The 25366-nt window shown below is 43.3% G+C and overlaps 1 protein-coding gene across 1 annotated transcript in view; it reads right to left on the reverse strand.

The window, feature by feature from the left end:
• Positions 1-406: 406 nt before the first annotated feature.
• LOC134226898 (tetraspanin-2A) overlaps positions 407-25366 on the reverse strand; it is a 310417-nt gene continuing 285457 nt past the window's right edge. Inside the window, exons 4-5 of the mRNA XM_062707998.1 lie at positions 7594-7779; positions 407-746 (exon numbers count right to left, since the gene is read on the reverse strand). Coding sequence (XP_062563982.1) covers positions 672-746; positions 7594-7779 — 261 coding nt within the window. The 3' untranslated portion in view covers positions 407-671. The remainder of the gene's footprint in view (positions 747-7593; positions 7780-25366) is intronic.

Consider the following 25366-nt stretch of genomic DNA (forward strand, 5'->3'; position numbering starts at 1 on the left):
CCAGGCTTAAAACTTTTCAGACGGTTTTGTTTATTTTTCCAGCAAATTTTTCAACCCGTTTCACTCTTTATGTCGCAGCGGATAATTAGAAAACAATATTAAATTTATCCTCACCACCTATTCTTCACCGCAATTGTCAACATCCTCATCCTTCTTTTGTCCTGGATTCGTTCTAGCAGCAAAGTGCATCCCTATCAGTGGTAGGGCCGTTGTTTGCAAGATGGACAGCGAATGCTTCGCTTTGAACCGTCAGGCTTTGTCGACCGTTCATGATACAACAAAAGCCGAGACAACTGAAACGCCAAAGAAACGCTAATTGGAAACTGCAAATTGAATCCACCGAGGAAAACTGGTTTTAATTGGAGCTGTGTGACACACTACCGGATGAAGGAAGAATAACCGTCCGTGGTTTGTTCCACCGGATGATAATTACGATGATGGTGGTGCTTTCGGTACTCCCTCTGCCATCAGCTGTTCACCAGGTGTAAAATTTATTCTGGTTTGTTTTATTTTCGCTTATCGTAGTGGACTTAATGGCTACGTGGTGGTTGTTTCCCGTGTTGGCACATAATTATTCTCTAAACTTGTTGATGGTAGTAAAAACTAATTTTAACTAAGAGGAAAAACTGTCATTTATTTCCAGCGATTGCGGGCTGGGGCGCATCAGCGGTTCAGCGTCTGTACATGGCTTCCTCCTCGCGTTTGAGGGCCTGAACCAGGACAATACCGAGCACTACATTGGCGGTCTGCAAAGGAGAGAAAGATGGTTTATAATAATTTTTTTACTATTTTTAACAAAATGCAAATTTCTTTGAAGTTCAAACTTATGTAATGGCCTTGAAGTGTCTGTGAAACAGTTTATTTTTTTACTACACAATTTATTTTATAAAAATGAACTTATCCAAAACTTTCTGTAGAAATTCACAGGAAGATTATGATCGTTTTAAGTCTAATAAGTTCAAAATTCTTGTCCTTGGATTCCTACCAAATTATTGTTGTTGAAGTGAAATACTCAAAATCCTGCATGTTCGTAAATCAAATCAAATTAAAACTGTGGCATTATCTTTAGTCTTTACTTGTTCCTCTGATTGTTACAGCTGACTTGTCCATGCGAACATGTGTCGAGAAATATTTTTCAACTGATTTTGCACTCCTTTCGAGCTAAAAGTTTCAAAGCCGAAGTATAGTGTGCGTTCGATTTCGTTTCCGATTTGCATTTTTCATCCTTTCTCATGTCGCAATCAACGCATCAAGAACCACTCAATGTAAAGCATTATGGGAACACACAGCTGCAGGAACTTTTCCGACAACAAGTTCAATGGACAGTGTAATAGACCGTTTGAATATTGCCTGTCGGGCAACATTTTTTTTGCTGTTAACCTAAAAAGACTTGCTTTTTCCCAGACTCATGTAGCTCATTCAGGTTGGATGAAGAAGCTTCCCCGGAATCGACTTGTACATGGTCGGATCGGAGTGCTACAAAGCATTTATGTGCCTGTTGTCAGAGTTTCTCCCAAAAGTGAAATAATTGTTTAAACATCATTTTGGAAAAAAAAAACAACACGAGAGGAGCCTACACTGAATAATTTCTAATGTGCGAGAGCTTCGTCAATCTTTTTGACATTACCAGCAAAATGTTTATTTCGTTCTTTTCTAATCTTTGTCACAAGTGTCTCCCAATAGACAGTTTGGAAACTCGGCCCTTGAGAAGACAAATTTGAATTTCAAATAAAAAATATTAAAAACGATTATAAATTTTCTAAACCAAATCAATCCAATCCAAATCCAATCCAATCCAAATCCAATCCAAATCCAATCCAAATCCAATCCAAATCCAATCCAAATCCAAATCCAATCCAAATCCAATCCAAATCCATCAAATCCAATCCAAATCAATCCAAATCCAATCCAAATCAATCCAAATCAATCCAACCAATCCAAACCAATCCAAACCAATCCAAACCAATCCAAACCAATCCAAATCCAATCCAAACCAATCCAAATCCAATCCAAACCAATCCAAACCAATCCAAATCCAATCCAAATCAATCCAAATCAATCAAATCAGTCCAGATCCAATCAGATCCAGTCCAGATCCAGTCAAATCAGTCCAAATCAGTCCAAGGTCAGTCCAGGTCCAGTCCAAATCCAGTCAAATCAGGTCAGTCCAGGAGTCAGTCAGGTCAGTCCAGAGTCAGGTCGGTCAGGAAGTCCAGTCCAGATCCAGGTCAGATCCAGTCGGTCAGTCAGTCCGATCCAGTCCAGGTCCAGTCCAGATCGAGTCAGGTCAGTCAGGAGTCGGTCAGATCCAGTCCAGGTCAGTCCATCGGTCAGATCAGGTCCAAGGTCCAGTTCCAGATCCAGTCCAGGTCAGTCAGGTCAGTCCAGGTCAATCAGGAGTCAGTCCAGGTCAGTCAAGTCAGTCAGATCCAGTCCAGATCAAGTCAGTCCAGATCCAGTCCAGGTCAGTCCAGATCCAGGTCAGATCAGTCAGATTCAGTCCAGATCAGTCAAGATCCAGTCCAGATCGGTCCAGATCCAGTCAAGGTCAGTCCAGGTCCAGTCCAGGTCAGTCCAGTCAGTCCAGATCCAGTCCAGGTCAGTCAAGTCCGGTCAGATCCAAGTCAGTCCAGATCCAGTCAGGTCAGTCCAGATCCGGTCAGATCAGTCAGGTCAGTCCAGGTCCAGTCCAAGTCAATCCAGGTCGATCAGATCCAGTCCAGGTCAGTCCAGGTCAGTCCAGATCCAGTCAAGATCCAGTCAGATCCAGTCCAGGTCAGTCCAGATCCAGTCCAGATCGGTCCAGATCCAGTCAAGTCAGTCCAGATCGGTCCAGATCCAGTCAGAGTCAGTCCAGGTCAGTCCAAGTCAGTCCAGATCGGTCAGGTCAGTCAGATCCAGGTCAGTCAGATCCAGTCCAGGTCAGTCCAGGTCCAGTCAGATCAGTCAGTCCAGTCCAGATCCAGGTCAGATCAGTCAGTCCAGATCCAGTCAGGTCAGTCCAAGATCCAGTCCAGATCCAGTCAGGTCGGTCCAGATCCAGTCCAGATCCAGTCCAGATCGGTCCAGATCCAGTCCAGATCCAGTCAGATCGATCCAGATCCAGTCCAGGTCAGTCCAGATCCAGTCAGATCAGTCCAGGTCAGTCCAGATCCAGTCCAGATCCAGTCAGATCAGTCCAGATCAGTCAGATCCAGTCCAGATCCAGTCCAGATCAGTCAGGTCAGTCCAGATCGGTCCAGGTCAGTCAGATCCAGTCAAGATCCAGTCAGGTCCAGTCAAGGTCAGTCCAGATCCAGTCCAGATCGGTCAGTCCGATCAGTCCAGATCGGTCAGATCAGTCAGGTCCAGTCCAGATCCAGTCCAGATCCAGTCCAGGTCAGTCCAGGTCAGTCCAAGATCAGTCCGATCAGTCCAGATCGGTCCAGATCAGTCCAGATCCAGTCCAGATCGATCAGATCCAGTCAGGTCCAGTCCAGATCGGTCAGTCAAGTCCAGATCGGTCCAGATCCAGTCAGATCGGTCAGTCCAGATCGGTCCAGAGTCCAGATCGAGTCAGATCCAGTCAGATCCAGTCAGATCCAGTCAGGTCAGTCAGATCGGTCAGATCCAGTATCCAGTCAGTCCAGATCCAGTCAGATCGGTCAGTCCAGATCGGTCAGAGTCAGTCCAGGGTCAGTCAGTCAGGTCGGTCCAGATCCAGTCAGATCCAGTGGAGTCCAGTCAGGTCAGTCCAGATCCAGTCCAGGTCAGTCCAGATCCAGTCAGATCCAGATCCAGTCCAGATCGGTCAGATCCAGTCCAGATCCAGTCCAGATCCAAGTCAGATCCAGTCCAGATCCAGTCCAGGTCAGTCCAGATCCAGTCAGTCCAGGTCAGTCCAGATCCAGTCCAGATCCAGTCCAGGTCCAGTCCAGATCCAGTCCAGATCAGTCCAGATCGGTCAGTCAGTCCAGGTCAGGTCAGTCCAGATCCAGTCGATCAGGTCAGGTCAGTCAGGTCAGTCCAGATCCAGTCCAAGATCCAGTCCAGATCCAGTCAGATCGTCAGTCAGATCGATCCAGTCCAGGTCAGGTCAGTCAGATCCAGTCCAGGTCCAGTCGATCCAGTCCAGATCCAGTCCAGTCGGTCAGATCCAGTCCAGATCAGGTCAGATCCAGTCAAGATCAGTCCAGATCCAGTCCAGGTCAGTCCAGATCAGTCCAAGTCAGTCCAGATCGGTCAGATCCAGTCAGTCAGGTCCAGTCCAGGTCAGTCCAGGTCAGTCCAAGTCGGTCCAGATCCAGTCCAGGTCGGTCAAGTCAGTCCAGATCCAGTCAGATCGGTCAGGTCAGTCCAGATCCAGTCCAGATCGATCAGTCGGTCAAGATCCAGTCCAGGTCAGTCCAGGTCCAGTCAGATCCAGTCAGGTCAGTCCAGGTCAGTCCAGATCGGTCCAGTCAGTCAGGTCTTGTCCAGATCAGGTCCAGATCTTGTCCAGGTCAGTCCAGGTCGGTCAGGTCAGTCCAGGTCAGAGTCAGTCCAAATCCAGTCCAGGTCCAGTCCAGATCCAGTCCAGATCCAGTCGATCAGTCAGATCCAGTCAAATCCAGTCAGGTCAGTCCAAATCGGTCCAAATCAGTCAAATCCAGTCAGGTCAGTCCAGATCCAGTCAAGTCAATCCAGGTCCAGTCCAGATCGGTCAATCCAGTCAATCAATCAAGATCCAGTCAAATCAGATCAGTCCAGATCAGTCCAAGTCGGTCCAGGTCAGGTCAGATCCAGTGGAGTCGGTCAATCCAAATCTCAGTCCAGGTCAAATCAGGTCCAGTCCAGATCCAGTCCAGATCCAGTCCAGATCCAGTCCAGATCAGTCAAATCAATCCAGTCCAGATCAGTCCAGGTCAGTCCAGGTCAGTCGGTCAGATCCAGTCCAGATCGGTCCAGATCCAGTCAGATCAGTCAGGTCAGTCAGATCCGATCGGTCCAGATCAGTCAGTCCAGGTCAGTCCAGTCAGATCCAGTCCAGATCCAGTCCAGGTCAGTCCAGATCCAGTCAAGATCAGTCCAGGTCAGTCCAGAATCAGTCCAGATCGGTCAGGTCAATCAAATCAGTCCAGATCCAGTCCAGGTCAGTCCAGGTCCAGTCCAGGTCAGTCCAGATCCAGGTCAGATCCAGTCCAGATCCAGTCCAGATCGGTCCAGGTCAGTCCAGATCAGTCAGATCCAGTCCAGATCCAGTCAGATCGGTCAAGTCAGTCAGGTCAGTCCAGGTCAGTCCAGTCTAGAGTCAGTCCAGATCCAGTCCAGGTCAGGTCAGTCAAGTCAGATCAGTCAGAGTCAGTCAAGATCAGTCAGATCCAGTCAGGTCAGTCAGGTCAGATCCAGATCAGGTCAGATCAGTCAAGTCCAGGTCAGTCAGATCCAGTCAGATCAGTCCAGGTCAGTTCAGATCCAGTCCAGATCGGTCAGGTCAGTCCAGATCCAGTCCAGATCCAGTCCAGGTCAGTCAATCAGTCAGATCCAGGTCAGATCCAGTCAAGATCCAGTCCAGATCGGTCAGGTCAGTCCAGATCCAGTCCAGGTCAGTCCAGGTCAGTCAGATCCGGTCAGAGTCCAGTCCAGATCAGTCAGTCCAGATCCAGTCGATCGGTCAGGTCAGTCCAGATCAGGTCAGTCAGGTCCAGTCAAGTCGGTCAGATCCAGTCCAGATCCAGTCCAGATCGGTCAGATCCAGTCCAGATCAGTCCAGATCCAATCCAGGTCAAGATCCAGTCAGGTCAGTCCAGATCAGTCCAGATCCAGTCCAGTCGGTCAAATCAGTCAAATCCAGTCAAATCGATCCAGATCCAGTCAGATCAGTCGATCCAGTCCAGATCAGTCAGATCCAGTCCAGATCAGTCAAGATCCAGTCAAGTCAGTCAGATCCAGTCCAGATCCAAGTCAGATCCCAGTCCAGGTCGATCCAGATCCAGTCCAGATCCAGTCAGGTCAGAGTCAGTCAGATCCAGTCAGTCCAGATCGGTCAGATCCAGTCAGATCAGTCCAGATCTTGTCGATCGAATCCAGATCAGTCCAGATCGGTCAGGTCAGTCCAGATCCAGTCCAGATCAGTCAGATCAGATCCAGTCAGGTCAAGTCAGATCCAGATCAGGTCAGTCCAGGTCAGTCAGATCCAGTCAGATCCAGTCAGGTCAGTCCAGATCAGGTCAGTCGGAGTCAGTCCAGATCCAGTCAAATCAGTCCAGATCAGGTCAGATCAGTCGATCAAGTCAGTCAGATCAGTCAGGTCCAGTCCGATCAGATCCAGTCCAGTCAGATCGAGTCCAGATCCAGTCAGATCCAGTCCAGATCCAGTCCAGATCCAGTCCAGATCAGTCCAGATCCAGTCAGATCCAGTCAATTCAGGTCCAGTCCAGATCGATCCAGGTCAGTCAGTCAAGGTCAGTCCAAGATCCAGTCAAGTCAGATCCAGGTCCAGTCCAGTCCAGTCAGATCGGTCAAGTCAGTCCAGATCCAGTCCAGATCCAGTCCGATCCAGTCCAGATCCAGTCCAGATCCAGTCCAGATCCAGTCCAGATCGGTCCAGAGTCCAGTCCAGATCCAGTCAGATCCAGTCAGGTCAGTCCAGGTCCAGTCGATCGGTCAGGTCAGTCCAGGTCAGTCAGATCCAGTCCAGATCCAGTCAGATCAGTCAAGTCGATCAGATCGGTCAGATCAGTCAAATCAGTCCAGTCGATCAGTCCAGATCAAATCCAGTCCAGTCGATCCAAACCAGTCCAGATTCAGTCAAATTCAGTCCAGGTCAGTCGATCCAGTCCAAATCAGTCAGATCCAGTCAGGTTCAGTCCAGGTTCGGTCAGGTCCAGTCAGATCGGTCCAGGTCAGTCAATCCAGATCAAATCAGTCAGGTCCAGATCCAGATCAGTCAGATCCAGTCAAATCAATCCAAATCCAATCCAAATCCAATCCAAATCCAATCCATTAGCAAATAAACAAGTTCTGCATTTCTGCACATTCTTTTAGAGGATACGAATAAAAAAAAAATCAGATTATGTTTCTTCAGTAATTGTCAAAACCAAAAATCAAAAGTTTACAATTTCTTCATAAACCACAAACCATAACAGCGCTGCATGCGTGCATAAATTAACAATTCAAATTACCTTCCCACGTATTCACATCTCAAACCTTGAAGCTCTCTCGTCATTCACTTTTCTCGCGGTGAAAATGAGTTTCCCCGACAGAAAAGAAAAACCACATGAGCTCATGAGTTGGCAAATGTGGAACACCCCATCGCACCCATTTTTGCCAACAACTGCTGCTCCATCATTCATAACGGCAGCCACCCACGAACGGTGAAGTCAACGACGCTAACGAAACGTGATATCGAAGTTCGCAAATGTTTCACGGGGCAACCATAATTGGCGAAAGTATTCGAAAAGTTTTCCACCTTTATCGTGGGAAATCAGAGCACACATTGCGACGATGTTTATTGACATGGGTACGGGTGATTAACTCTTCACAGAAAACTTGTTTTCGGGCGAACATCATCGAGTTACGAAATACCGAGTGGTGGTGCGGAATTGGCCGCGAATATAAATGAGAGAAACTTACGTGGATTGCCGAGAGTATCATGGCCATGATGGCGGCCCAGATGGATTTGTCCTCCAGGAACCAGGTCAGCTCGTCGACGCACCCATGGAAGAAGGCATTTCCGGTGACGGTGTCGCGGCACTCGAGGGGCAGCGGTTGGCGCAGGACCATGTAGTCGTTCGGACCGTCGGCTCCACAGCATCCGATCTGGGGGAAAACAGGGATAATTAATAAGGTTGATTTAAAACGTTGCTTTTTCTTAAGGGACGGCAATATAATTTAACAATTGAATAAAAGTTTGATTGCATATAAAGAACACTGTTCAACATTTTTTGTGAGATAAAATTTAAATCAATTCAAATAAAATTACTTTTTGTTTTCAAATTCGTTTAAAATTTACAATTAAGGGTAAATAAGAACATTTCATTGTAATCCGTTTTTCAAAATGAATTATTTCCTATGAAAGGCATTGTACAAACGGCAGTATTTACAAACGACCCGCATATTAAAATTGTTTGTTAGGCTCAGAGCAAGTATTGAACCCTTTCCTAGCCAGCACATTCCCACATAGAGGAGATTATTTTTAAATCCGATGATTATTTTCCGGTTATAAGTGTGTACCTTTCAAGCCGAATCATCACCATCCCGTTGCTTTGAAATGGCTTGTCTCTAGGCTGGGTGGAAAATCGGTGCTCAATAAAACTCGAAAGAGTCCAACCCCACTTCCAATGTCGGCATCGTCATCATCACCGGCTTAAGCTCTTTTCGGGTTCCGAGAAGGAACTGGGGAAGCCTTTGTTGTCCTGGCTGAATAATAAGCACATACACACACATTCATATGGTTCTTTTTCTGCCATTGTTTCCGACCTCTAGCATCACCATTACCACAGACTAACTGAGCTCAATTGAACCGAAACGGGCCGATAAAGTAGCCCCAATCCTTTCCTTTCTTCCCCGACCTGACCTGAACTAGAAGCAAGAGGATTCGATTCTATTTATGAAGAGTCAATGGGCTTGGCTCCGTAGAAAAATAAAACACAAGAAAAAGGGGGCTCATGGAATAAATACATTTTCAGATAATTGAATTTGTTTCAAACAAAAGATCGAATATAGGCACTTATCAATTATTTAGTACGGTAGCTTTTACAAACACACGAACGAAGGACAGTTTTGTGAATTAATGCAAGTGAGATTGGCTCGTTTGATGCCATAACTCATTCAACCTGCTCAGGCGAAACGGAAATTGGAATTTGTGAAACAACGGCCTTTCTTTTGACCAAACGACAACGTCGATTGAGGCATCATTTCCTTCTCATTTCCAGGAAAGTGCTCATCCACCCTCAAATTATTTACGGCCGACCGATCACTCCGCCGCACATACACACCGTCCGAATGAATCTTTCCGTCGGTAGAGGGCCTTCGGTTTCTGGGGGCCTCAAACATAGAAGCCTTTCATGTTTGGATTCGGTAAAATATATGTCAATAAATGCAACTCTGTGGGGTCGATTCTCTCCGGTAAAGCTAGGTGGCATGAGAAAAAAAAACTTATATTGTGTCCAAACAAACAAGCGATTCCACTTCAGGCGGAATTCCTCCCCGATAAGCAAGAATGCTGAGGCAAGCAACTGTTTTGTATGCCGTAGGCTTGTGGTCTTTTTAACGTGGTGTGGACTTTTTGCGCTCCAGGTGGGAATCTGTTTGGAAGGCCGGTGGTTGGCCAATGATTCACGCTTGGTCGATTGTAGTTTTTGAAACTCTAAAATGAGATGTAAACGTTCTTCCACATGGTAGGTACCTTATTTATAATTAGTAGATTTTTTTTGCTTCTTCACGATGTTGGAATATAAGTTCTTGAATTCTTGAATGCTTGAATTTCACATTTCATTGAGGTTGACTTCGTTTGTTTTAGCGAGGTTTCAATGCAATTGCAATATCCACATATGAAAGGGTTTCGAGTAGAGATGGGCGCTCCGCTCAGGAGCTGTTCCAAAGATTCGCTTCCTTACATTGAGCTGATGAGCCATGGATCTTTTTTAAAGAAGCCCAGCTCAGCAGCTCACTTTAAATTGATGAAATCATTGTCAAACACGCGCCTAGAGAAACTCCCTCGAGCGTACGCACTCGAGTACGCGCGCTGTTGTATTTTGTACAGCACAAACGAAAATACCACGCTCGCGGTACACAACACAAGCGAGCTTGTATGAGCATTCCAGTCCAGTACCGCGCACGTGCTGATCGTTTATTATTTGCACCTCAAGCACCATCAAGCCAAGCGACAGCACCATCTAGCCAAGCAACAGAAATCATTTCTGCTGCAGAGAGGAATAAGAAATACACAAGCAAAAATAATGTAGCTTGCCGCCTATTTCTTAACCCATACCCACATACTCGGAGCTACGAACGGACACACAAAAGATACCTAGTAGTGCGGTAGCGAACGAGCCGTACCAAGCAAAAGATCCGAAGATCCAAACAACTCTCAGTTCCGCTCACGTCGTCGTCCAGCTCGAAATTGCTGTGACATGGAAGCGAGAGCTGCGCCACTAGCTCAGATCCGTGCGACACGGATCTCGATCCGGATCAGTCGCGACCGATTCTAGCGAGCGAACCGTGTGGTTCAAACGAACCGAGCTGGGTGCTGTGTCTTGCACGGAGCGGATCTTTTACTTGCGACGGGTTTTCCCGCCAGCATACTGCTACATGTGCACTCGGTTTGTTTGTAGCACCGTGCTCTGTATTTTTTTACTCTCTTGTTTTTATTTCTCTCGCATTTCGGGAACCAATATACACGCTTAAAGTAAATTACACATCGCATGAATAATTTTCACACATGACGACGATGACACGAGAGAATGGCAATCTGTGTGAAAATTATGTGTAAGACATGCACAGTCGCTGTGTAATGTCTTTTATTCTTTTAATATGTGTAAGAAACTTTGCTTCGAACTGTCAAGTCCATTTTGATCGCCATGATGACGGTTGCGTCCGGCATGCATCGCAAGGAAAATGACTTTTTCTGTGGATTTTCGTTATGTTTCGATACGATACAACTAAAATGTGCGACTATAAACATCGCACTTTAGTTTGGTCATATCGGAACAAATGGGGACTCCTCTGAAATAGTATAAAAATGTTGCGATAATTTTCAATTCACATGAAAAAATATAATTGAGGTTAGGTCCGTTTTCCGACCGCTCTCTCACTGTGTGAAATGAACTCATCGGAAATCGTTAACCGTCAATTACACTAAAATGAGTAACATGGCAGATACTCATACTGCAAAACCTCTTTTGCGCCCAAAACGGGGGAGCGTAAATGGAATCAGAGCGTAAAAAGAGGGAGCGTTATTTCGAATTTAGGGCGTAAAAAGAGGGAGCGTTATTTGGAATTTTGAGCGTAAAAGAGGGAGCGCTATTTGGAATTTGGAGCGTAAAAAAGTTTGCAATCTTTTAGGTAAGCAAAATTTGATATTTAACTCACTTTTAGTCTTAAGATGTGTCTTTTACCAATTTTGGTATTAGGGTCGTCCAAATTGTTTCCGTTATCATGGTCGTCCAATTGTTTGAATGCTGAGGCCTTAAGATGTTCTTGGTACGCCAAAAAATCAACAAGTCATGAGTGGTGCAGATCCTTGATAACGAACAGTAAGATGTTCATCACCGTTTTCACGTATTTAAAGTTTTACAAGAACCTCCTGGAGCTTGGACCTGTGTTTTGTGATACATTGGATAGAACGCAACCATTGCATAGGTTCACGGTCATCCAAGAAAACCCTGGAATAGGCCTTAAGATCTACACGCGTAACCAGAAATCTTTCGCCTTGTTTCAAAAATGGTACAACCCCTTTGTGGTACATAGAATAGAATGCGTCCATAGCCTAGGATCACGGTCATCCAAGAAAACCCTGGAATAGGCCTTAAGATCTACACGCGTAACCAGAAATCTTTCGCCTTGTTTCAAAAATGGTACAACCCCTTTGTGGTACATAGAATAGAATGCGTCCATTGCATAGGTCATCCAAGAAAACCCTGGAATAGGCCCTAAGATCTACACGCGTAAACAGAAATATTTCGCCTTGTTTCAAAAACGGTACAACCCCTTTGTGATACATAGAATATAATGCGCCCATTGCATAGGTTCACGGTCATCCAAGAAAACCCTGGAATAGTCCTTAAGATCTACACGCGTAACTAGAAATCTTTCGCCTTGTTTCAAAAATGGTACAACCCCTTTGTGGTTCATAGAATAGAATGCGTCCATTGCATAGGTTCACGGTCATCCAAGAAAACCCTGGAATAGGCCTTAAGATCTACACGCGTAACCAGAAATCTTTCGCCTTGTTTTAAAAATGGTATAACCCCTTTGTGGTACATAGAATAGAATGCGTCCATTGCATAGGTTCACGGTCATCCAAGAAAACCCTGGAATAGGCCTTAAGATCTACACGCGTAACCAGAAATCTTTCGCCTTGTTTCAAAAATGGTACAACCCCTTTGTGGTACATAGAATAGAATGCGTCCATAGCCTAGGATCACGGTCATCCAAGAAAACCCTGGAATAGGCCTTAAGATCTACACGCGTAACCAGAAATCTTTCGCCTTGTTTCAAAAATGGTACAACCCCTTTGTGGTACATAGAATAGAATGCGTCCATTGCATAGGTTCACGGTCATCCAAGAAAACCCTGGAATAGGCCTTAAGATCTACACGCGTAAACAGAAATCTTTCGCCTTGTTTCAAAAATGGTACAACCCCTTTGTGGTACATAGAATAGAATGCGTCCATTGCATAGGTTCACGGTCATCCAAGAAACTGGAATAGGCCTTAAGATCTACTCGCGTAAACAGAAATATTTCGCCTTGTTTCAAAAACGGTACAACCCCTTTGTGATACATAGAATATAATGCGCCCATTGCATAGGTTCACGGTCATCCAAGAAAACCCTGGAATAGGCCTTAAGATCTACACGCGTAACCAGAAATCTTTCGCCTTGTTTCAAAAATGGTACAACCCCTTTGTGGTTCATAGAATAGAATGCGTCCATTGCATAGGTTCACGGTCATCCAAGAAAACCCTGGAATAGGCCTTAAGATCTACACGCGTAACCAGAAATCTTTCGCCTTGTTTCAAAAATGGTAAAACCCCTTGTAGTACATAGAATAGAATGCGTCCATTGCCTAGGATCACGGTCATCCAAGAAAACCCTGGAATAGGCCTTAAGATCTACACGCGTAACCAGAAATCTTTCGCCTTGTTTCAAAAATGGTACAACCCCTTTGTGGTACATAGAATAGAATGTGTCCATTGCATAGGTTCACGGTCATCCAAGAAAACCCTGGAAGAGGCCTTAAGATCTACACGCGTAAACAGAAATCTTTCACCATGTTTCAAAAGTGGTACAACCCCTTTGTGGTACATAGAATAGAATGCGTCCATTGCATAGGTTCACGGTCATCCAAGAAAACCCTGGAATAGGCCTTAAGATCTACACGCGTAACCAGAAATCATTCGCCTTGTTTCAAAAATGGTAAAACCCCTTTGTGGTACATAGAATAGAATGCGTCCATAGCCTAGGATCCCGGTCATCCAAGAAAACCCTGGAATAGGCCTTAAGATCTACACGCGTAAACAGAAATCTTTCGCCTTGTTTCTAAAAATGGTACAACCCCTTTGTGCCACATAGAATAGAATGCGCCCATTGCATAGGTTCACGGTCATCCAAGAAAACCCTGGAATAGTCCTTAAGATCTACACGCGTAACCAGAAATCTTTCGCCTTGTTTTGAAAATGGTAAAACCCCATGTAGTACATAGAATAGAATGCGTCCATTGCATAGGTTCACGGTCATCCAAGAAAACCCTGGAATAGGCCTTAAGATCTACACGCGTAACCAGAAATTTTTCGCCTTGTTTCAAAAATGTTACAACCCTTTTGTGGTACATAGAATAATGCGTCGATTGCATAGGTTCACGGTCATCCAAGAAAACCCTGGAATAGTCCTTAAGATCTACACGCGTAATCAGAAATATTTCGCCTTGTTTCAAAAATGGTACAACCCCTTTGTGATACATAGGATAGAATGCGTTCATTGCATAGGTTCACGGTCATCCAAGAAAACCCTGGAATAGGCCTTAAGATCTACACGCGTAACCAGTGCTTTTTTGCCTTGTTTCAAAAATGGTACAACCCCTTTGTGGTACATAGAATAGAATGCGTTTATTGCATAGGTTCACGGTCATCCAAGAAAACCCTGGAATAGTCCTTAAGATCTACACGCGTAACCAGAAATCTTTCGCCTTGTTTTAAAAATGGTATAACCCCTTTGTGGTACATAGAATAGAATGCGTCCATTGCATAGGTTCACGGTCATCCAAGAAAACCCTGGAATAGGCCTTAAGATCTACACGCGTAACCAGAAATCTTTCGCCTTGTTTCAAAAATGGTACAACCCCTTTGTGGTACATAGAATAGAATGCGTCCATAGCAAAGGTTCACGGTCATCCAAGAAAACCCTGGAATAGGCCTTAAGATCTACACGCGTAACCAGAAATCTTTCGCCTTGTTTCAAAAATGGTACAATAGCATAGGTCCATAGCATAGGTTCACGGTCATCCAAGAAAATCCTGGAATAGGCCTTAAGATCTACACGCGTAAACAGAAATTTTTCGCCTTGTTTCAAAAATGGTACAACACCTTTGTGGTACATAGAATAGAATGCGTCCATTGCAAAGGTTCACGGTCATCCAAGAAAACCCTGGAATAGGCATTAAGATCTACACGCGTAAACAGAAATATTTCGCCTTGTTTCAAAAACGGTACAACCCCTTTGTGGTACATAGAATACAATGCGTCCATTGCATAGGTTCACGGTCATCCAAGAAAACCCTGGAATAGGCCTTAAGATCTACACGCGTAACCAGTGCTTTTTTGCCTTGTTTCAAAAATGGTACAACCCCTTTGTGGTCCATAGAATAGAATGCGTTTATTGCATAGGTTAACGGTCATCCAAGAAAACCCTGGAATAGTCCTTAAGATCTACACGCGTAACCAGAAATCTTTCGCCTTGTTTTGAAAATGGTAAAACCCCATGTAGTACATAGAATAGAATGCGTCCATTGCATAGGTTCACGGTCATCCAAGAAAACCCTGGAATAGGCCTTAAGATCTACACGCGTAACCAGAAATCTTTCGCCTTGTTTCAAAAATGGTACAACCCCTTTGTGGTACATAGAATAGAATGCGTCCATTGCATAGGTTCACGGTCATCCAAGAAAATCCTGGAATAGGCCTTAAAATCTACACGCGTAAACAGACATGTTTCCGATTTTTTTTTCAAAATGGTACGTGCCCTTTGTGGTATATAGAATAGAATGCATCCATTGCATAGGCTCATGGTCATCCAAGAAAACGCTGGAAAGGGCCTTAAGATCTACACGCGTAACCAGAAATCTTTCGCCTTGTTTCAAAAATGGTAAAACCCCTTTGTGGTACATAGAATAGAATGCGTCCATAGCCTAGGATCACGGTCATCCAAGAAAACCCTGGAATAGGCCTTAAGATCTACACGCGTAAACAGAAATCTTTCGCCTTGTTTCTAAAAATGGTACAACCCCTTTGTGCCACATAGAATAGAATGCGTCTATTGCATAGGTTCACGGTCATCCAAGAAAACACTGGAATAGGCCTTAAGATCTACACGCGTAACCAGAAATCTTTCGCCTTGTTTTAAAAATGGTATAACCCCTTTGTGGTACATAGAATAGAATGCGTCCATTGCATAGGTTCACGGTCATCCAAGAAAATCCTGGAATAGGCCTTAAGATCTACACGCGTAAACAGAAATCTTTCGCCTTGTTTCAAAAACGGTACAACCCCTTTGTGGTACATAGAATAGAATGCGTCCATAGCCTAGAATTACGGTCATCCAAGAAAATCCTGGAATAGGCCTTAAGATCTACACGCGTAAACAGAAATCTTTCGCCTTGTTTCAAAATGGTACAACCCCTTTGTGGTACATAGAATAGAATGCGTCCATTGCATAGGTTCACGGTCATCCAAGAAAACCCTGGAATAGGCCTTAAGATCTACACGCGTAACCAGAAATCTTTCGCCTTGTTTCAAAAATGGTACAACTCCTTTGTGGTACATAGAATAGAATGCGTCCATTGCATAGGTTCACGGTCATCCAAGAAAACCCTGGAATAGGCCTTAAGATCTACACGCGTAAACAGAAATCTTTCGCCTTGTTTCTAAAAATGGTACAATCCCTTTGTGCCACATAGAATAGAATGCGTCCATTGCATAGGTTCATGGTTAACCAAGAAAAACAGATAACACTGAATCAAAAATTTGACGCCACAATACACGGTTCGAGGTCGCATCTCTCCATCCTCGAATAAGGCCCCACGCTCACCAAGTCATTTTGCACTTGGTCTACCCATCTCGCTCGCTGCGCTCCACGCTGTCTCGTACCTGCCGGATCGGAAGCGAACACCATCTTTGCAGGGTTGCTGTTTAGCATTCTTGCAACATGTCCTGCCCATCGTACCCTTCCGGCTTTAGCTTCCTTCTGAATACTGGGTTCGCCGTAGAGTTGGGCGAGCTCGTGGTTCATTCTTCGCCGCCACACACCGTTTTCTTGCACACCGCCAAAGATGGTCCTATGCACCTGTCTCTCGAATACTCCGAGTGCTTGCAAGTCCTCCTCGAGCATTGTCCATGTTTCATGTCCGTAGAGGACAACCGGTCTTATCAGCGTCTTGTACATGACACATTTGATGTGGTGGCGAATCTTTTCGACCGCAGCTTCTTCTGGAGCCCGTAGTAGGCCCGACTTCCACAGATGATGCGCCTTCGTATTTCACGACTAACGTTGTTGTCAGCCGTTAGCAGGGATCCGAGGTAGACGAATTCCTCGACCACCTCGAAGGTATCCCCGTCTATCGTAACACTGCTTCCCAGGCGGGCCCTGTCGCGCTCGGTTCCGCCCACAAGCATGTACTTTGTCTTTGACGCATTCACCACCAGTCCAACTTTTGTTGCTTCACGTTTCAGGCGGGTGTACAGTTCTGCCATCTTTGCAAATGTTCGGCCGACACTCTTTGCTCTTTGATATCGGTCTCCATTAAGAAGGTTGATCCACAGACCTTGACTCTTGGAGTTTGTAGACTACCTGGATACCACAGCAGCAAAAAGAACTATTTGGAATACAAACATATACCTACAAGGGGGCCACACAACTTGTTTATTCTTCAATAACTGCCTCCATTACTGAGGATGATCAACATACCTTGACTCTATGGAGTTCGTACACTACCTGGAGCAAGCCTGCAACTGCTGCAACAGGAGCTACTTGGAATGTAAACATATAACAAGAAGGGGTCACACAACTTGTGCACTCTTCGATAACTGTCTTTATTACTGAAGTTGATCCGTATTATTTGACTCTATGGAGTTCGTAGACTACCTGTAACTCACGACAACAACAAGAACTGCATGAAATACGAGCATATGCCTAGAAAGGGTCTCCCAACTTTTTTTATTCTTCAATAACTGTCTCCATTACTGAGGTTAATCCACAGACCTTGACTCCATGGAGTTAGTAGACTACCTGGAGCCCACGACAACAACAAGAACTACTTGTAATACAAACATATTCCAACACGGGGTCACACAAGTTGTTTATTCTTCAATAACTTTCTCCATTACGAAGGTTGATCAACAGACCTTGACTCTATGGAATTCGTAGACTACCTGGCACCAATAACAACATCAAGATCTACTTGGAATATACATATACCTAGAAGGGGTCACACAACTTGTTTATTCTTCAATAACTGCCTCCGTTACGGAGGTTGATCTACAGACTTTGACTCTATGAAATTCGTAGAAAACCTGGAGCCCACGACATTAACAAGAAGTACTTGGAATATAAATATATACCAAGAAGAGGTTACACAACTCGTTTATTCTCAAATAACTGTCTTCATTACGAAGGTTGATCAACAGACCTTGACTCTATGGAGTTCGTCGACTACATGGCATCAATAACAACATCAAGAACTACAAGGAATACAAACATATACCTAGAAGGGGTCACACAACTTGTTTATTTTCAAATAACTGCCTTCATTACGGAGGTTGATCAACAGACCGTGACTCTATGGAGTTCGTAGACTACATGGAGCCCACGACAACAACAAAAACTACTAGGAATACAAACATATACCAAAAAGGGTTCACACAACTTGTTTATTCTTAAATAACTGCCTCCATCACGTAGGTTAATCAACAGAACTTTACTCTACAGAGTTCGTGGACTACCTTGTATCAATGACAATATCAAGATCTCTTGGAATACGAATATATATCTAGAAGGGATCACACCACTTGTTTATTCTTCAATAACTGCCTCCATTACGGAGGTTGATCAGCAGACCTTGACGCTATGGAGTTCGTAGACTATCTGGAGACCACGAGAGCAACAAGAACTACATGGAATACAAATATATACCAAGAAGGGGTTACATAACTTGTTTATTCTCCAATAACTGCCTCCATTACGAAGGTTGATCCACAGACCTCGACTTTGTATACTACCTGGAGCCCACGACAACAACAAGAAGTACTCGGAATATGATTATATACCAAGAAGGAGTTACACAACTTGTTTATTCTCAAATAACTGTCTTCATTACGGAGGTTGATCAACAGACCTTGAGTCTATGGAGTTTGTAGACAACCTGGCATCAATGACAACATCAAAATCTTATTGAAATACAAATAGAAGGGGTCGCACAACTTGTTTATTCTTCAATAACTGCCTCCATTACGGAGGTTGATCAACAGACCTTGACTCTGTGGAGTTCGTAGACTACCTGGAGCCTACAACAACATCAAGAACTACTTGGAATACAAACATATACCAAGAAGGGGTTACACAACTTGTTTATTCTCCAATAATTGTCTCCGTTACGGAGGTTGATCCACAGACCTTGACTCTATGGAGTTGGTAAACTTCCTGGAGCCCACGACAACAACAAGAACTACTAGGAATACAAACATATACCCAGAAGGGGTCAAACAATTTGTTTATTCTTCAATAACTGCCTCCATTACGGAGGTTGATCCACAGACCTTGACTATATGGAGCTCGTAGACCACCTGGCATCAATGACAATATCAAGATCTAAGATCTAATACAAATATATACCTAGAAGGGGTCGCACAACTTGTTAATTCTTCAATAACTGCCTCCATTACGGAAGTTGATCCATAGACCTTGACTCTGTGGAGTTCGTAGACTACCTGGAGCCTAAGACAACAACAAGAACTACTAGGAATACAAACATATACCAAGAATGGGTTACACAACTTGTTTATTCTCCAATAACTGTCTCCGTTACGGAGGTTGATCCACAGACCTTGACTTTATGGAGTTGGTAAACTTCCTGGAGCCCACGACAACAACAAGAACTACTAGGAATACATACATGTACCCAGAAGGGGTCACACCACTTGTTTATTCTTCAATAACTGCCTCCAGTACGGAGGTTGATCCACAGACCTTGACTCTATGGAGTTCGTAGACTACCTGGCATCAATGACAACATCAAGATCTACTTGAAATGTAAATATTTACCTAGAAGGGGTCGCACAACTTGTTTATTCTTCAATAACTGCCTCCATTACGGAGGTTGATCCACAGACCTTGACTCTGTGGAGTTCGTAGACTACCTGGAGCCTACGACAACAACAAGAACTACTAGGAATACAAACATATACCAAGAAGGGGTTACACATCTTGTTTATTCTCCAATAAATGTCTCCGTTACGAAGGTTGATCCACATACCTCGACTCTATGGAGTTGGTAAACTTCCTGAAGCCCACGACAACAACAAGAACTACAAGGAATACAAACATATACCCAGAAGGGGTCACACAACTGGTCTATTTTTTAATAACTGCCTCTATTAAGGAGGTTGATCCACAGACCTTGACCCTATGGAATTCGTACACTACCTGGCATCAATGACAACATTTAGATCTACTTGAAATACAAATATATACCTAGAAGGAGTCGCACAACTTGTTTATTCTTCAATAACTGCCTCCATTACGGAGGTTGATCCACAGACCTTGACTCTGTGGAGTTCGTAGACTACCTGGAGCCTACGACAACAACAAGAACTACTTGGAATACAAACATATACCAAGAAGGGGTTACACAACTTGTTTATTCTCCAATAACTGTCTCCGTTACGGAGGTTGATCCACAGGCCTTGACTTTATGGAGTTGATAAGCTTCCTGGAGCCCACGAGAACAACAAGAACTACTAGGAATACAAACATATACCCAGAAGGGGTCACACAATTTGTTTATTCTTCAATAACTGCCTCCATTACGGAGATTGATCCACAGACCTTGACTCTATGGAGTTCGTAGACTACCTGGCATCAATGACCTCATCAAGATCTACTTGAAATACAAATATATACCTAGAAGGGGTCGCACAACTTGTTTATTGTTCAATAACTGCCTCCATTACGGAGGTTGATCCACAGACCTTGACTCTGTGGAGTTCGTAGACTTCCTGGAGCCCACGACAACAACAAGAACTACTTGGAATACAAACATATACCTAGAAGGGGTCACACAACTTGTTTATTCTTCAATAACTGTCTCCTTTACGAAGGTTGATCAACAGATCTTGACTGTGTGGAGTTCGTAGATCATGACCACCGCTAATACCACTTCGCATGCAAGCCTATATTCTGTTTCTGGAACATCCGTAGTACTTAGATCTTCTAAAAACAACGTTTGAAACTTATACAATTTTGCCTCATATAAATGCTTCAAACTTTTTTTACGCTCCTATAGGGCGTTAAAAGAGGAAGCGTTATTTCGAATTCGGAGCGTAAAAGGAGGGAGGGTTGTTTGGAATTTTGAGCGTATAAAGAGGGGCGTAAAAAAAGGAGCGCAAAAGGAGAGAGCGTAAAAATATAGGTTTTACAGTAATATGTGTTGTTCCAGGTTAGGCCCGTTTTGTGTGAACGAAACACAAAATTGTGTGAATGACTTTAAGCGTGTAGATGAATGGGCTCGCTTGTATGAAAATGTCAACTACGCATGGTTAGAAGGGTTAGAAGCGCGCGCAAACAAGGCATTGATTTACTGCACCCAGTATGAAGAGAAAACTTATGACACGTGATATGGTTCATATACATATCAGAGACTAGGGACTGAATTATTTAAATTAACGATTTGAGAAACGTTATCAACAAAATGTAACTTAGAATTATGAATAGAAAATAATGTTGAGTTTGTTTTTGTATAGAAATAAATGTGATGGTTCTAAATGAACTCCTAGACTTCAAAACTAGACGGTCAGAAAAAGCGTAATAAATGTTATTAGTTTAAAATTGTCGGTTTTTCAATAGAAATTATTACCTCACTGTAGCTAAACATTTTAAAAATTGCAAAGAAAGGTAAATAGATGAATGATGAATGAATGAATAAATTAATGAATGACATAAATTTTTCAAATTTTTGAACAATAATTAAAATAATAATATTAACCATTATGTTTTATTATATGTAGCATTAAAGAACTGAAGAGCTGATCCAAGGAGCTGACTCTTTTCAATGAGCTGAACGGATCAGATCCGCTCACTGCAATGAGCTGTTTTGCCCATCTCTAGTTTCGAGAGTCCAACATTTTAAAATATAACCGGCGTCATCGAGGAAAGGTGTGAAAAAATGTTTTTATCAAGGGTTGTTGTTTATGATGAGGCATTTATACATAAATGTGGCACGTTTAGCAGATACTTCGTCTGCTGAGTTCGTTTTAGATCGTGTCCATCTCCGTTCTTCACGTTTCGGTGTCTCTATAATTTCTCCCACGCGAGAGAAACAAACGGACGATATCGGTGTGGGTCTTTGTGAGTTATTCCAAATAATCCGTTGACTAAATTAATGATTTCGTGTGTGTTACTTCTACGTGAAGTTAAACGATTTACAATGATATGGAAATGCTAATATCATCTTCCAAACTTGGACGTACATGTTCATGATAGCATTAGAGGCGAAAGTATAGAATTGATAGTTCCGTTAGGATACGGCAGGCATGAAGAATGTTTTTATAGAAGTCGATTTGAAAGCGAGCGGAGGGCAATATTTGTGATGGCACATATCACACGACCTTCCTTCTGCCAAGCTCCCGTATGAAGGGGGAGGGAAGAATATCAGTGTGGAAGCTGAGATGGAAGCCAGTGGAGATATATCAGCTTCCACACTGATATTCTTCCCTCCCCCTTCATACGGGAGCTTGGCAGAAGGAAGGTCGTGTGATATGTGCCGGGCTACTTTTGCTTTCGTAGCTACCATAGGGGTCGTACACTTATTACGTAAGCAATTTTCTGGGTTTTTTACCCCCTCCCCCTTGTAAGATTTTTTCATACAAATGATTTTTATTTATATGAATCGTAAGATATTGACCAACCCCCTCCCCCATAAGTGCTTACGTAATATGTGTACGGCCCCATAGCTACTTTGACTTCACCAACAAGAAACATTTCGGCCTCAAGAACTCTCCTTGACAACATTTCGGCCTCCTTGTAATTCTTCCTTACTTAGAAACCCCTCACTAAATACTTTTTAGGGTATTTATGAGGAAATTCCTTGAAGATTTCTTTTTTTCTCTCCAAGTTTTTCTTCTAGACATTCCTTAGGCTATTCTTCCAGACAAATCTCTGGCGTTTCGTTTTGGAATGAAACCGAAAGTTCTTTCAAGAATACATACGGTATTTCCTCTCAAAATTCCAACAGAAGATTCCTCAGAAATATATGACAGAAGTCCTCCGATTTCACTCCTCAATTTTACTTGTAAATCTATAAGAAATTCGTTCGGAAATTCTTCTAGGAACTTCTCCGGGCATTCCTCCAGGAACTCTTCTTTTAATTCCTCCAGGATAACTTCCAGGATTTTTTCCATGAATATCTTCATAAACTCATTAGCCATCATTATTTCATTCTGGAACTTTTTTCACAATTACTTCAGAATATCGTTCAAGAATTCCTCCAGAAATTTCTTTAGGAAAATCTTCCTGGTATTTCTCCAGGAATTCCTTCAGGAATTTCTCCGGGAATTTTTCCGTGGAATTGTCCTAGAATTTTTTTCCGGACTCGAAATTTACTCCAGAATTCCATTCGGAAATTAATTTGAGTGTTCCGCCAGGATATCTTCCAAGAGTTCTTCCAAGATTTTCTTCAGAACAAACCCCCGGAAATTCATCCGGTAATTTCTTCAGCAATTCATTTGGGAATACTTTCAGAATTATATCTGGGAATTTCTGCATTAATTACTCCTGGTTTTTTTTCCGGGAATTCCTTCAGATATTTCTTCGGAAATTCCTTCAGAAACATCTCCAGGAATTATTTCAGGATTTCTTTGTGGGAATTCCTCCGGAAATGCTTGTGGGAGTTTTTCGGGGATCTCCTCCAGGAGTTTTACCAAGAGTTCCTCCGGGAAACCCTCCAGGAACTTCACAGGGATTTGTTGGAGGATATATAGCAGGAATTTCACGGGAAATGGGTTTTCGGAAGCTGCTCTAGAAATTCAACTCCGAATATTCCACCGGCTATTTCTCTGAAAATTCCCCCGGAGTTCCACCGGTAGTTTCTCGGGTAATTCATTCAGGATTTCTTTCAGGAATTCATTTAGGCTTTTTTAGGAATTTATCTAGAAATTCCTCGAGAAGTTCTTCGGAGGATTTCTCCGGGAGGTCCTTTAAGAATGCTTACGGAAGTTCATTTGGGAGTTTATCCAGGAGTTCTTACGAGAGTTCCTCCAGGATTTCCTCCGGAAATTCTTCCTGTAGTTCTTCAAGAAGTTCCACCGGAAGATCCTCCGAGAATTCCTGCGATAATTTCTCCGGAAATTCCTCCAGAAATTCTTCCGGAAATTACTCTGGGTGTTTCTCGGGAGTGACTCCTCAGAGGAACACCCAGAGGAACTGCCGGTGAAACTCCTGGAGGAATTCCCGAAGGAACTGCCGGAGGAGCTCCCGTAAGAACTAACGGGGGAGTTTCAAGAGGAACTCTTAGAATAATTCTTAGAGGACCTCCCAGAGGAACTCCAAGAGAAACTATCGGAAGAGCTTCGGGAAGAATTTCCAGCTAAATTTCTGAAGAAAGCCTAAATGATTTACTGGAAGAGCAACTGGTGGAACTCCCTGAGGAATTCCCGAAGAAACTCTCGAATGAACTGCCGGTGGAGTTCCCGGAGGAGCTCTCGGAGGAATTCTCGAAGGAACTTCTGGAGGAATTTCTGAAGAAACTCCCGGGAGAATTTTCAAAGGAACCCCCGGAGGAAATGCCAGTGAAACTATCAACAAGAATTCTCGGAAAAAATCTTGGAGAATTCATCTTATAGGCAAGTTCGTGGAAATCTAAAAGTTTCCACCGGAATTCTTTCAGGTTTTTTGGAAATTAATCAAGAATTCCTCCGAAAATTCCATTGTTGATTTCATTTTCGGTGGCATTTCTGGAGAAATTCTTTGAAATTTTCCCAAGAAATTATTCTAAACTTTCAGGGAAAATTTTATGGACTTTACACAAGAAATTCGAAGATTTTTCGCAAATTTTTCAGGAATGATTACTGGCAATTCTGCGGAATTTCCACGGTGCAACTTTTCAGGAACTTGCATGAGAAACAGCACGAAAGAATTATCTGAAGAGTTCCCTGCAGAACTTATTAATGAGTTCGTGAAGGATTTCGTGGAGTAAATAATGGTGGAATTTTCGGCTCAATTCCCGGCGAAATTTATGGTGGAATTCCTGAAGACATTGCCGAAGAAGTTGCTGGAGGCTGATAGAATTCCGGATAAAATGACTGGAGCAATTGTCAAAGGAATTCCAGGAGGAAGCTTGCATATTATTTTTTCTGCCTATTTTATAATAAATTTTATTTCAGAGAGGATTTGCTTAGAAATGCAGATGTATGGTTCTTGTTTTTTAAAACTTATGGAAAAATGAAGGAAATGTTATAAAATATTTGTTGTAGTAGATTTCATATTTTTTCTGAAAATAAATAAGTTTGTAAATAATTTCGGTGTGAATGCGAAACGTTCATTGGCGTTGCGTTTCATTACTAAACGCTAACTTCAACGCCCAGCGTTACGCACTATTGTGATCCAGCCTTTACTGTTGGCTGTGGATTTGGTTTCAAAGTTTCTGGAATTCAAAAGGAAATAGTGCCAATATTCATGTGTTTTTATAAAACTACTTAAAAAATAACAATTCTGAAGACCTAAAAAAGTTAACAGTTAAAAGTGTTTTCTCGTGTTTAAGACAGCAAAACGATCGCGCGATCTGCCGAAATATTGTGTTCTGCATTGCGCGTCCGGTAATAAAGTTAATCACTTCAGTGCGTGTTTTCTCTTGTTTCGGACAGCAGCTGACTGGCAGCAGATGAAGAGAAAGGGAAATTTTTTTTCTTGTCCTGTCGTGTTTCTCCAGTAAGCAGAGCGATCGGCCGGTCGTGGAAGTTTAGTTTTGCTTTGGCGGAAATATGAAGATGATGTTAGTCACAAACTTCATCTGTTGGTTCTCTGTGTAGTTTCAGCAATAACGGAGTAGCGGTCAATCATGCTCATCCTCATGCTATAAGGTGATACTCTGTCGACTTTAGCTGAGCATACCATATTAATCGAATCTTTGAAGGTTTCTTTGGGTTGATTCTTGCTCCCAGCATGACATGCGCCGAGGGTCGACTGATGCTGGTTCACTTACTGT

This window comes from Armigeres subalbatus, chromosome 3, assembly GCF_024139115.2.
Source record: "Armigeres subalbatus isolate Guangzhou_Male chromosome 3, GZ_Asu_2, whole genome shotgun sequence".
Taxonomy (NCBI): Eukaryota; Metazoa; Arthropoda; class Insecta; order Diptera; family Culicidae; genus Armigeres; species Armigeres subalbatus.